At 29.3% G+C, this 15,330-nt stretch overlaps 2 protein-coding genes across 2 annotated transcripts; both read right to left on the reverse strand.

Moving 5' to 3' along the window:
- Nucleotides 1-1,038: 1,038 nt before the first annotated feature.
- LOC131605495 (F-box/LRR-repeat protein 13-like) lies at nt 1,039-10,002 on the reverse strand. The gene is made up of 5 exons (XM_058877842.1): nt 9,687-10,002; nt 9,088-9,467; nt 8,429-8,569; nt 8,106-8,301; nt 1,039-1,268 (listed from the first exon to the last, which is right to left on the reverse strand). The coding sequence occupies exons 1-5, from the start codon at nt 10,000-10,002 to the stop codon at nt 1,039-1,041; spliced, it is 1,263 nt and encodes a 420-aa protein (XP_058733825.1).
- Nucleotides 10,003-11,173: 1,171 nt separating this feature from the next.
- On the reverse strand, nt 11,174-11,860 carry LOC131605496 (uncharacterized). The gene has a single exon (XM_058877843.1). It carries the CDS (start codon nt 11,858-11,860, stop codon nt 11,174-11,176), a length of 687 nt encoding a protein of 228 aa, XP_058733826.1.
- Between the last annotated feature and the right edge of the window lie 3,470 nt (nt 11,861-15,330).

Below are 15,330 nucleotides of genomic sequence, written 5' to 3' on the forward strand. Positions count from 1 at the left end.
AGTTTGATATAAGTTATTTTGGTGCAGAATCGTTAACCTTGCTTCTCATCAGAACTTCATATTTATAGGCGTTGGAGAAGATGACCGTTGAATGCATTTAATGCTTTGCGTGTTCCGTACAGCATCGCATTTAATGTTATACGCTTTTGTCAACTACCTCGAGCCTTGTTCACGCTGTGTCTACTGACGTAGCCTTTAATAGCTTTTAACGTTCCTTTTGTCAGTCAGCGTAGCTTGCCACTTGTACTTCCTTCTGATCTGATGTTTGTGAATACAACGTTTGAATATCATCAGAGTCAAACAGCTTGGTGCATAGCATCTTCTGATCTTCTGACCTTGAAGTGCTTCTGAGCGTGATACCATCTTCTGAGCTTCAGTGCTTCTGATCTCATGTTCTTCTGATGCTTCCATAGACCCATGTTCTGATTCTGCTTCGACCATCTTCTGATGTCTTGCCAGACCATGTTCTGATGTTGCATGCTGAACCCTTGAGACAAAGCTTCTGAGCGCTGAATTATGCGTACTCTTTATATATTTCCTGAAAGGGAAATTGCATTGGATTAGAGTACCATATTATCTTAAGCAAAATTCATATTATTGTTATCATCAAAACTAAGATAATTGATCAGAACAAATCTTGTTCTAACAATTATGATGGGAATGTATCCCCCGACCCCGCCCCTCCCCATTGACATCCCTAATGCTAACAACCCTAGCATCTTCAACACAAGCATGTGAACAACCTTCGACTTCATGCTTAATCCTGTCGAACCAAGAAGTTACCCTTCGACCATACTAGAGTTCGATCCAATATCTCACATTACCAAAATACACTTAAGAATTTGGAAGACTAGCAGTTGTTTACCAAAAATCACTGTAAACAAATTGGCACGCCCAGTGGGACGGTGTCAAAGTATGTCTATAACATATATTTTCATCAGTTGGTTTTTCGAGTTTGGATCATTGGTTGTTTTCGTTGTGAATTTATCTTCGCCATTATTGTATGAACCTTAGGAGTGGTAAGATAGCCAGTAATAGTCAAGCAATACCCAAAAGAAAATATACCAGAAAGATGGTTAATACCACCGATGACGGAAGGGGACAAAATCCTCCACAAGGATCAGGAACAGTTGTTGCAAGTTCGACGAATGCATCGACTGCGATCCCTAGTTCACAGGCCATGTCCACAGGATCTCTGGCCACAAACAGTTCTATACTGGTATCCACCAGGTACATACCCATAAGCAGTTTGACGACCATGCCCATCCCTGTAAACATAACAAAAATGCATTCCAATACACAGACTTGGCATGTATTGACATATGTGGGGAACCAAACACACCCCACAACCCCTAGGCCACCAGGATTCGAAATTTTTTAGGCCTTGGAGGGAATAACCCTAATACGGGATGCCAACCTCTTTTATGGCAGATTACACAATAATACTTGGACATATAAACAACCTGCCGTGACGACCTTTTCGCCAATACAAAATTCTGGTTCTGGTATGAACCATGTGAATTCTAAGACGGAGATCATGAGTTCTTGAGATTTACTCTAGTGACTGGTGTTGGTTGTGTGTTGAAGTCTAAAAAGCTCATGCCTTGTTTACCAGAAGTCTCAAAAGCTCATGCCTTGTTTCATTGGTCTTTCAAATCTTCATAGTGTTTTTCATGTATCTCAACTTTGAAAGTATGTTCCAAATTCGTCTCATGTAATTCAAATGGATGATGTGTAAGTGAGAGACAACTTGATTGTTAAAGGATTACCATTACGAATTGAAGATCGGGAAGTGAAATACTTTAGGGGTAATGATATCTTTTTGGTGAAGGTTGTATGGAGAGGACCTGCCAGAGCTATTTTCTTCTGGTAATTTTTTACGGATAAAATTCTTTAGGTGGGGGAGAGTTGTTACGCCCCGAATTCCAATTAATTTAATTAATTGAATTTTAAATTCCTTATTCACTTTTATTTTGATGTTGGAGTGTTTACTTGAGTTATTCAGTATTTGTTGGGGTTTATTGGGTTTTATTAGAATTTTAATTAATTAGAAAAATAGAAGAATGAGATTAGGGAGGAAAATAGGAATAATGAAAATATGAGGTAAAGTGGTGAGAAATAAAGGTAAGTGAGGGCCAATATGAAATAGTTATAAGTAAGAAATTAGGTTAATATTAATAAGAAGGATTAGTGGAGCCTTTGATTTATCAGTACGTGAAATTGGAGGAAATTAACAGAAAGAGCAATTGGGAGAATAGGCAAAACAAGGGTTTGGGAGAGAGGAAAAAGTTGTCGCCAAAGCTTTCTCTTGATAGAAAACTTGAGGTAAGGGAAAGGGGGAATTAATCATCTATGAGTGTAAAATGCATGAATTAAGGGTGGACATCGGTTGGTTACGACTGGTTTCAGATTCAAAATTATCCACTAAACAAATCCGATAGGCCTAAAATACCAGTCCACTTTCGACCATTTTGAGAGGCGGTTTTGTTGGATTTCTGTTTTTACAGGTGAATTAATTCAATTTTATCTCTTTACACGGTGGCGGTAGATCTTCACATCAATTTTACTCTCTATATTTTATGTTTTACATAATATCTTAATAATAAGTACAAGTTGAAGAAAAATTATTATTATTATTATTATAGAATGTAAATACTAATCGATTTTTCCAACAACTCTCATTTTCTTTTTATGAAGAAAACACTTAATAGATTTGATGAAAAGACGGTGATATAATAAATAATGAGAGTAATTTATATTGTATCTTAGGGGAAAATAGAAATAAAAGCATGGTAGTTCGTATGTTAAAGATAATGAATTTTTGGAAAATAAAGAGAGATTTGAGTTTTGTCTTGAAACAAAAGAGAAGAAAAGTGATATTTGTGTGAATGAAAATAATATGCAGAACAAGAACAATTGTGTTTTACAAGTATAAAAGTGAAAAATTAGTTGTGCTATGGTAGTATGATAATGAAAGGCTAGAAAAAAAATAGGTTGAAGAGTGAAAAACCTTATATTTTGTGGGTCTTAATGGAGTAGGTGGTAGATATATGTACAAACAAGACAGTGGTATCATATACTAGTATTACAATAATGTCATTACCCACAAAATAATAATTTCACTCTTTCGGCCGGTCATGAGTTTCAATGGGCATACTTTTGACATCCAATTTCGACCAAACAAATCCATCAATACTCAAATTTTCCAATTTTTTCACCCGAAACCCAAATAAACATGTCTTTTATACTATATTTTGGTTCGGACTAGGCAGGTCTTGGTCGATTTAAATTTTTTTGTCCACCCCTAGCATGAAGGGTAGAGAGGGATCTTATCCCTCTTCTTTGTTTTCTTATGTTTTCTTCCATTGTTGAACTTTATGTGCTTCAATGAGGTTTATGTGAAAATTATCTGGTTTGCTGTAATTTATATGAAATTCGTGCTCCAAATCATGCTGAAATTCATGCACGACTGGTATGTATAAATTTATATGTTGTTGTTCATGTTAATAAGTTTTGAGTATGATGAACAGAGTGGTTAATCTGCGAGTAATTGATGTAATAAACTTAGTGTAAAGTATACATGTTGATTTTGTGCGATTTGGATAGTTTGGGGGGGTGAGAATTGGAGCTTTGGAAGAACTCCAATGGCAAAAAAAAAGCATTTTTGGTTTTGCAGTTATGTACGTTCTCGCTTAGTGAGCCTCCGCATAGTGAAGAAGGGTCTTACGTAGCGAGACGATCATTGCGAGTTGTTGTTTCAGGTTATAGACTCTTGCTTAGCGAGCTATGGTTGCACTTAGCGAGAGCTCACCTAGCTAGTTGCATGGTCGCTTAGTAAGCAATGAAAGTGTTGGTTGTTTCAGATTGATTTTTGGAGTTGTTTCTAATGACACTGAAACGAGATTGTTGTCATTTGTTTTGTATTATCGAAGTTGAGATATTTAATTATATGAAGTACTTTGTTTTAATTGAGACAACCAAGTATGATTAATATTTGAGTTTCGCTGCTAAGTCTTATTATGATGTTGTTAAAAATGAATATCGAGAAAGTGTAACACCCATGTATGAAAAATCATATGTTTATCTTTTATAAATATAGTGTCGGGGTTCAAATTTGGTTTCTACTATGATTTATAGTATTTTTTTATTTTGTTGCTTACTATTTTCAAGATTATTCAATTGCTTTTGCCGAATAATTTTTAAATGGACATTGTTTTTCAAAGCAAAAAAATTCACCTCCCTCTTGTATTTTAAGTCACTTGTCCAATAAAAACAATCCTAAATCGATTCATAACCTTCCCTGAATTACTTCATGTTCCCTCAAGTCCAATTTTTTAAGGCTTTTCACTTCTAAGCAATCATAAAACATGTTTTTATGCTTTCTTACTTTAATTAATCACACATTCATGATCATGGTATAAAAAACACACAAATTCACGGTGCTTCTAGCATATATTATTCCATCTACCCTAAGGTTTCATCATGTATTTTTCATCAACAATTCCTCAATTTTCACCTTCCTAAATTAAGTTATTATAATTTCTAAACCACCTAATATCAAAACTTAGAAGGAGACCCACCACAAAAAAGAAGATAGACACATGTGATGATGAAACTTTCTTCTTTTCTTTCTCCATGCAACATCATCTTCGTGATTGACCTTCATCTTTTGTTCCTTCCGTCTTGGTTCTTCAATGATTATTCAAGCAAGGGATTCTCTATAAATTTAAGGCTCAATAATGAATTAATTATTTAAATTTTGATTTATATACCTTGTGGCAATAGAAATAGTAATACTAAAAGACAACTAAATAGAAATTGAGAATCGAAGGTGTAAAAAAAGTTTGCATTGTTTGAATCTAACATGAGTTTGGGATTGTTCTTCCTCCCCCTTCTCACCCAAAGTGTGTAGCACCTCGAAAGATGGGAGGAAGTATAATTTCTATTATAGTTGATCCATATATATATATATATATATATATATATATATATATATAAATTTCTATTATAGTTGATCCATATATATATATATATATATATATATATATATATATATATATATATATATATATATATATATATATATATATATATATATATATATATATATATATATATATAAGTAAATTGATTATTTTGCCCCAATTTGATGAAATTCCATATATATCAATTCTTTTAATATGGCTTAACTATAAATATTAACATTCATAATTTTCAATTACCAATTATTAATTTATACCATTACGAAAATCCTTGTTTGAAATGACTAAATTAGCCTATTATGGTAAAAAAAAATTATCCTTAATCGTCTAATTCCATTATTCTATGAAATAGTTGAATCTTTAACTAATAAATAGATCGCGATGTTATAATCAAATTTTTAATGTAATTGCTTTGGATCTTGTTTATAAATTAATATGATATAAATATTTATCTAACTTACATATTTTATTTTCTTGTTCCAAGTTACCATTTAGAAAATGAGTTTAACTGTCCATTTGGTGTACCTCTAAATTAACAAACAAAAAAAGCTAGTAAAATAAGCACGCTAATGGATGTTATTATAGTGTCTAATGAGAAAGAATCAAAGAAATGTGAATTCTCTCTCTTCCTAAACATTTGGCAACAAAGAGATCCTATTATTTCTCAATAGATCCACCAGATTTTAGTTTCTTTTTAAAAATCCATTTGCAACGTATTGGTTTACGGTCATGAGACAAGTAAACTAAATTCTAAATCTTGTTAAACTGTAGAGAATTCACCTCGTCATTCATGGATATTTTTTTCAATAAGTCTATGTACGTAGAAGATAATATTCTAGGAGGTTTATTAAATCCTCCTTATATATATATATATATATATATATATATATATATATATATATATATATATATATATATATATATAATCGTTAACAACCCTTGATCTCTTATCTCATTGAGGTTTTATTTCTTCTTGCTCACTATTTTTACTGCTCATGATCACAAGAGCGTGACTTGTTCTAAAGCCTCTGTTATATTTTGATTTAAAATGAATATATTTTCATAAAAGTCATCAATTTTTTAATCTATGATTACCTTGACATTTAAGTCATAAAAATTATATAATTTTTTATTTACCATGTACCTAATGAATACACATTCATAAGCTCTACTAATTTATTTTTGCAAGATTAAGAAAATCTTTATGTATAACTTTGTAAATAAATTGGATTCATAATTTTTTTATTCAAATGTTTTCAAAAATAAAGTATCATAATTTATCTCTTTAAAAAGTTGAATAAACCAAAGACAATAAAAAAATATTTCAACCCCATTGTCGCAACAATATACGCTTAACCATGTAAACTAACATACTACCTCAAAAGAAATAAGATAACATCAAATTATAAGTTTATACTCCATCCTCATGGTAAATAGCTCAACAATCAAGTCATCAACATCTTGCTAATAAACACCTGCAAACAAGAAACACACGATAAGAATACTCACATATATATATATATATATATATATATATATATATATATATATATATATATATATATATATATATAAGGTATATTAACTTCAATGTGTAGAACAAACACCACAACCATATATTCTTAATATCAGGTAATCTACCCACACCATATAATCAAAGTCTCAAGTTTTATAATTCCATATCATGGTCCATATTTTGTAATTATTCTAATATTTTCTCAAATCAGTATTTTTATCTCTCATAAAAAAATAAAAATATTTTGAAGTCTAATTATGATATTCTAGACTTGAATCGTTGTTTACATATGACCACCCTTATAAATTTAAGTTTAGAATGTAGAACACATTACATTATCTATAAATATCATATTATTACTATTTTTTTTAAAAAAATACAAAGTAATTTTATAGGGACTAAAAGTCATTTTTGGTAATTTAATAGGAACTACAAACATATTTAACCGTTCAATGTATACATATAAAAACTACAACATATCATACTATAGATCGTTACTAAAATATCTTATACATCATTACTAAAATACTATTTATTAGAATGCGACAAATTTGAGGTATTAGGATAATTCATCTACCCATCACCATTTCCAAAATAATCCCCATTTAGTTAACATATAGGTGGATATCCTAAATCTAAATATGGGACTTGGTCTTAAAATATTTTCCATCATGCTAGCCTTATTGGACTTGGAGTGTGCTTATAAATGGTGGAATGAATGGTAACCTGATTGATAGACTCTAATACCATTTTTAAATTTCAATTGGGTCTAACACAACCATATAAATTTAGTTTGTAATGTAAGGATACCCGTCACTTATAAACATACTCCCATGTCATATCTCATATATGTGAGACTCTTAATATCCCTTCATGCCTATAATTAAACATCAAGAGCATAACCCTAGTGTCTCAATAGAGGAAATATGATAGTTGGTGAACCAAGATATATTGGACAAGATCTTATATTAACTTAAAATTTGAGTTAAGTCTAACTCGGTCTACTAAACTGACTTGTTATATTAGAACTGCTTCAACTTATAAACATATTTGCAAGTCGTGTCTCATCTAATGTAGGTTTGTTAACAGGAAAAAGGTTATATTGAAAAAATAAAGCATGAAGGTGTAGATTTCAAAAGTAAGCCTTAATGAAATAACCTTAATACCCTATATGACAAATGTTTGCGCAAAAAAAGTACATAGTAATAGTAATTATAATGAATAGATTACAAATATTAAAATAATATTTAATTAATTCACTTCAAGGTGAATAAATTCATAAACATTTTGAAAGTCACTCAACTATATTTTAATTATATCACAAGTAAAACTACAACCCACCCACCAACAAGCATAAATAAAACATAAAAATTATGTTTAAAAATCAAGGGAAATCTTTGAGGGTGTTAAATTCCTAAATTTTTTTATAAGAAAGATATGGTTATAAGTATGAAAATTACCTTAGATGGGCAAGAATATTTCTGATATTTAAATGGCTTTCAATTTGAATCTGGTTTTAAAATGCACTATGATTGATATTGACAGACAAGGTGAAGCTCTTGGTAGTGATAATACATTATTGGCCTCATCAGCAAATCTTGAATTACAAATCACATTGATCTTTTCCACAATATAAGCTCTTGTAATCAAATGTTTCAAGAAATTCACTTCCTGTTCTTTGCCTGTAACTCCCCTTATTGTCACAAATTTTAACTTGTGATTGATACAATTGTACATTTCTTGCCTCTCCCAGAAAATTGATTTAGGAAACGGAAGTTCACAATGTTCAAAAGCTTCCACTGTCTATAAAACCAAACTTCATTTCAAACATTATATATTTGATAAAATAGAATCATTCTTCAATCTATACATGTTAATAATTCAATAAAATAAAGAAGATTAATGTATAGTAAGGTTAATGGCCACATACCGGTATAGTAATTTCAAGAGTATTGAGACAGATACATGACCTTAGTATGTATGAAAATGGCAAAACTTCTCTCATATTATTCAAATCCAATTCAATTGACAAAGTCTTTAGAAATAGAAAAATGTTGGTTGTTTGAGTTTTCTGCATAGTAAACATAATTATATACTGTATCAAGACAAACATAAATCATGATTCATACGAAAAAGGCACATTTATATTATTAAGAACTAACTATTCTTTGTTTTATGCAAAATCTAGCCTAAGAAAAATAATAAAGGTTTAAATTGTAGTTTGAAACTATCAACTCAAAGAATATAAACTCCAATCACAATAGTGGTATCATTGATGTTGTAATCCTTGATATTAGTGATAATTATACTCAAATGCATCTCCAATTACAATCACATGAATATAAAATATATATATTTTAAAATCTAGATCGCAATGACAAACCTTTTTTTTTGAAATCTTGGTTATGATTGCAACATCAAGGTTTTAGAAGATACATCATGAATCTCATAATCACAAATATAAATGTGGTTACTTCAATTATATTTGTTTTTGAATTAATGGTATATCAACAATCACAACATAAATCACAAAAGTAATTAACAATAATTTATATCCAATATAAAAAAATAGGAAGGGAGAGAACTTACAAAAAGATCACTGCAATTTTCAAGAATTTCATAAGTTTTCAGACTCATTTGAGCGGCTGGATCATATGAAGAAGAAAAATTCCTCAAATTTTGAGAATAAATTTTAACACCTCTTCCTGGGCAAATAAGAGAGTCAAACACAACAACTTGAAGGTCATCAGCATAAACATCTATCTCTTTAATCCCCAACCTCTTAAGCTCCAAAACCCTAAGATGGTGGCTTTTAATTTTGAGAAAATCAAATCCGATTGAATCAACGAGACTAAACTTCTCTAAACCCAAACAATTTTTCAAAATTCCATTAATTGTTTCATTCTTCATTTCCATCTTCTTCAATTTCAAGATCTTCAAATTTTCAGAACTTTCAAATGTTGATAAAGCTGGACTATCTAGAACATAGTTCGTTAATTCCAATGAACCCAATATCGAAAAGATCTTAGACTGAAAATTAGGTTTCATACATTTTGTATTGCTGCGATAAATTGAACTCCAGCATTCTAGACTCAAATATGTTAATCTTTTGTTTTTCTCCATCACATACTCAATCCATCCTTCCACGTCTCCAAGGGCAAGATTTTTAGGGAAATGTTTAAATTGACAATTAATCAAATCTCCAAGATGATTATGTAATATGGAATTAACAAGCTTACCATATTTTCGAACATCTTCTTCTGTGGCTTGAATAAATGATTTTGTCATGCGTGTGCCATCAAAATTGAGGTGTGAAGTATGCTTCCATAAAGGTATCCATCTCTTTGAAAGGATGCTGCTTCTCACAGCTTCATCGATGGGAAGATAAGAGATGATAGAAGATAAAACTCCATCAGGTAGTGTACTAATGAGATCTGGTTTTCCACGATTTCTGTTTAATTTTTCATTCTCACCCACCTTCTTCCTTTTAATTGGTCTCATCATTTTTTTCAGAATCGAAATTCTCAATAGATATCACTCTTAGTTAAAAACTTATGTGAGGAAGGTTGTATACTAATATTTCATTATATAAATATATTTAGATTTAAATATACTTATTTATTGTAAATATATCATTTTTTAGTTTTAGTCATTATTAATTGATTTTAGATTATAGATTTAAATGCACTTTTGATCTCCCTATTTAATTTTTATTTTTATTTTTATTATTTGTCCCTTTAAAATGTTGAATAAGGGTATTAAAAAGCTCATTTTTTAAAGGGACAAATAATAAAAATAAAAATAAAATAGGGAGATCAAAAGTGCATTTAAATCTATAATCTAAAATCAATGGTGGATATTAAGTGTCAATAAATGGTGGATATTAAGTGTCAATATTTTTTTCTCTTTCCTCAATATTTATTTTAATAATGGAGGAGAGAGAGAAAAAATGCACACTTAATCTCCACCATTTATTTTAAAATCTAATGGTTCAGATTCATTCTCACATTCTCATATAAATTACTCATTCTCATATATATATATATATATATATATATATATATATATATATATATATATATATATATATATATATATATATATATATATATATATATATATATATATATATATATATATATATATATATATATATATATATATATGGCATATCATATGAGAATGCCTTTTTTATATGAGAATGTGAGAATGAATCTGAACCATTGGATTTTAAAATAAATGGTGGAGATTATGAGTGAATCTTTTTTTTCTCTCTCCTACAATTTGAAATAAATGATGTAGGAGAGAGAGAAAAAAAGATTCACCCATAATCTCCACCATTTATTTTAAAATTCAATGGTTCAGATTCATTCTCACATTCTCATATAAAGATGACATTCTCATATGATATGCCCTACATATATATATATATATATATATATATATATATATATATATATATATATATATATATATATATATATATATATATATATATATATATATATATATATATATATATATATATATGGACATGATCAAATGACGTCAAAGTGTCAAACTTAATAATATGACATCTTCGATAACTCTTCACTCCATATGTCCGTATATTAAAACTCACCATTGAATTGAAATCTATTATCATATGTCAACAAGGTGGATAAAAACTAACGTCTTAATTACAAAATTTTATGAAAACCGTTAATTTTTTTTTTTGGAGTAAAATGTGAAAAACCATGTGGTTTTTCAAAACTCTCTTAGCACAAGACCTAATAACAATGGTCTGCTTGATCCTATGCAAAATATCACCATCTGCATCCTTGTTGTTAAAAATTCTATCATTGCGCATTTGCCATACTTGATAAACAACTTCAGCAATGGCTAGCTTAAGGAGGCAGCGACGCCATCCTTTCTTTGCAGTTTCCATACATAACCATTTCTTCTCCTCCTCCCATCCCTTACAGCTTCGAGAATAGCCTATCCAGGCCATGACATGGTTCCAAATGTTACTGGTAAAGCTGCACAGGAAAAACAGGTGTTCGATACTTTCAGATTGCCCACAAAAGCTGCATTTTCCATCAGTATGAATATTGATCTTCAGTAATCTATCTTTGGATGGGAGCCGGTTTAGAATAGCAAGCCATAGAGTAAAACATGCCCTAGGTCTAGCATAATTTTGGATTAGAAGCTTTCTCCAAGATTGATTTTCATGCCTTCCTCTCAAATCCTTGTACATAGCATTAGTGTTGAATATGCTCTGCTGAACACTATCATTCCAATACTCACTCTGCATAGTAATATCTCGTACCTTAGCTATGTTCTTTAGTATCCACGAGCTAGTAGGCTTAGGTTCCCAATGCATTATGCTCCCCCCTTTCAGATAGTAGGCTCCAATCCACCTAATCCACAGTTTGTCCGATTTCATATGGAGGTTCCACAAAAGTTTCAGAATAGTGGCTTTGTTCCAATCTCTCAAGTAAGTCAGATTCAGACCACCTGCACTAGAAGGGAGACAAACAGATTTATTATATTTTTATAAACACAAAATGTATTGTTTTTAAAAATAGAATATATTATATTTTTATTAAAAATAAAATATAGATTTATTAAAATTTTATATTTTAATTTTTGTAAGATATTATTTAAACATTTTTTATTTGAAATTTTATAAAAAAAATTATTTATTGATTATTCATTTTAGTATATTATTAAATTATTATTTAAAAAGTTTATTATTAATTATTTTTGTATTTTTATTAATTAGTAATTGTTTTTATTAAAACAAAAATTCTGACAAGTGAAAATTATGTGACAAATATGTGAAAACTGTTGAATTTTGTCACCTGAAAATCACGTGGCAAATTGTAAAGTAAAAATCACGTCTCAACTCTACCATTTTTTGATTTACCTGACCTGCAACAGATAAAAGTAAAAAGGCAGTGCAGTAGGTTGTGTCATGGTAATCACGTGGCAAAATGTTATGACATGAATATCATGTGACAAACTTGTGACGTGAAATTCACGTTGCAACAGTGCTGCCACACGAGCTCCTGCTACATGAATTTTCACGTCGCTAATTACTTGTTGTGACGTGAAAATTACGTGGGTACAAACGTTTTTTAGTATTGGACCACGACACTAATAATAATTTGAATAAATAAAAAATTGAGATAATCATAAGTGTCAGTGCAGGAGTCTGATACCAACACGGACACAAACACGCTTTTTTTAAGGGGTGACAATGTTACATAACTCAGTAATATATCACAAAATTATTTTAATTCTAGTTATAATGATCAAGTAGAATTTGATCCCCAAAAAATCACCATCTATATTATATTAACAAGAATTATCTTCTTTGATTTCTTTCTCTTGAAGGATGCAAACTCCACAAATTTATTAAAGTTTAAGCAAATCCAAAAGCTCTTGAAGGTTCGTAGGGTGAGAACAATCAAATTAAAATTGTATTCTTTCTTTCCTAAATTATAAGATGTTTTGGACTTTTTCACATGAATTAAGAAATATAATTATTAAGTTATGGGAAACTGAAAAGATGTAGTATGACTTTACAAAAATATCTTTCAATAATTACATTGAAAAACAAAATTGAAAGAAGAAAGAGAAATAAATAGGAGAGAGTATATTGGACAAAAAGTCATTAATAATGTATTGAGATTGTAAAGTGACTTATAATTTGGGATTTTTTTTTTTTTGACAAAGTGACTTATAATTTGAAACAGAGGAAGTAGAAGATAGTAAAAATGAGAGTTTGAAAGTGACGGTGGTTACTGCTGCATTAAGCTTCTTGGCTAATTTTAAAGATGCACAATTGTTGCACGAAAATACAACAACACTATGTTCTCTTGCCAATCTTTAATTATGGAGAAATATAGGACCAAATATGAACACGTGCAACCCGACCTTAAAAAATCGGGGGCTTCATTATAAACTTTAATAAGTAATAGATTTTGGTTGGAGATGTTTGATAGATAGATTTCCATTAAAAAAATCGCTGATTAGAATAGGTGTTAGCTTGGACTTTGGTGTGTTTTGTGTCTTGAGGGTGAAGAAATGAGTCATCTTTTTAAGGATTGTTTCTTTTCTAGACTAGTTTGTCTTGATATTAGCTCTTGGCTGAGAATTAATGTGGTTTTGGGCGGGTTGAATTCTGTTATCTTTTTAGTTTGGTTGAGGGAATGTATAAATGTAGGTCTTCTCAAGGACTGTGCTTGTGGTATTTGATAAATGGTGGCGTAGTGTATTTGGAGGTATCAGAACAACATTATTTTCAATGGAGTTCTACCGTGCATTAAGAATTTGGGTTGGAATATCAAGATTAAAATTTGGAATGGTTGTGTGTAGGTAATGTTTCCTTATTCAAGTGTAACTTTTATGATTTTTGTAAAAATTTGGTGGGAAATCTAGGATAAGTTTCAGTTGGTGGAAAATCTTCCTTCTCTGAATTTTGTCCTTGGTTTTTGTAAGCGGGTTCGAATACCCCAATGTTCATTAATTATTGAATCTTGCTTATAAAAAAAATAATGTAAACAACAACTAAATAGTTTTTCATTAAATGATATAGCCGGGCGGGAGAATAATCTTAACATCCAAAGTGCCTGAGTTCAACCCCTGCTTGTTGTATTTAAAATTTTGATTTTATAATAAACGGCTTTGACTAATATGCATAAGGATTTACTTATGCACCATGCATAAGCCTACATAAGTTATTGGATCATGTTTTTAATCCAGTATTGAGTATTGAGTATTGAGTATGCACGGTAACTGCACCCATAATAAACCATAAAGCTTTGACGATTTAATTTTATAAACAAAACCTTAAGCCATTTATTTTCACAATTTAATTTTATAACAAAATCTTACAATATTAATTTCACATTTTGACTTTATAACAATATCTAAAAACAATAATTTTATTATTTATATTATAACAAAACCTTAAAAAATTTACTTTTTCATTTTATAACAAAACTTTATAGCATTAATTTTAATTATATTTTATAACAAAACTTTAAAGTATTAATTTTATTTTATATTTTCAATAAAACAAATGCTTTTTTATATAATTCTTGTAAATTTACAATGGGCTTTCAAGTCAATATTTTTAATTTTTTAATTTTACAAAATCTTAATGCATTAATTTCGATTAAATTTTCAATGACAAATGATTTTTTCTTTATATAAATTAATTTAAAAAATGAATCTTGTTGAATTTTTCATTTTTCTTTTTTAGTGATGGATTTTTAAAATTTGAACCAGGCCGCTAAATTTTTAAAACCTTACAATATTAATTTCACATTTTAATTTTATAACAAAACCTTAAACCATTTATTTTCTAAATTTAATTTTATAACAAAACCTTACAATATTAATTTCACATTTTGACTTTATAACAATATCTAAAAACATTAATTTTATTATTTATTTTATAACAAAACCTTAAAAAAATTTACTTTTTCATTTTATAACAAAAATTTATAGCATTAATTTTAATTATATTTTATTACAAAACTTTAAAGTATTAATTTTATTTTATATTTTCAATAACAAATGATTTTTTTTATATTTTAAATTCACCATGGGCTTTCAAGTCAATATTCTTTAATTTTTTTTTTAATTTTACAAAGCATTCAATTAAATTTTCAATGACAAGTGATTTTTTCTTTATATAAATTAATATAAAATTGACTCCTTTTTAATTTTGAATTTTTCTTTTTTAGGAGTCGATTTTTAAAATTGAAACATGGTCTCTAAATTGTTCGAGACGGTCCTGATGTAAAGGTATTGTTGCTAATCTGTTTAAAGTCATACTTA

Source organism: Vicia villosa, linkage group LG5, assembly GCF_029867415.1.
Source record: "Vicia villosa cultivar HV-30 ecotype Madison, WI linkage group LG5, Vvil1.0, whole genome shotgun sequence".
Lineage (NCBI taxonomy): Eukaryota > Viridiplantae > Streptophyta > Magnoliopsida > Fabales > Fabaceae > Vicia > Vicia villosa.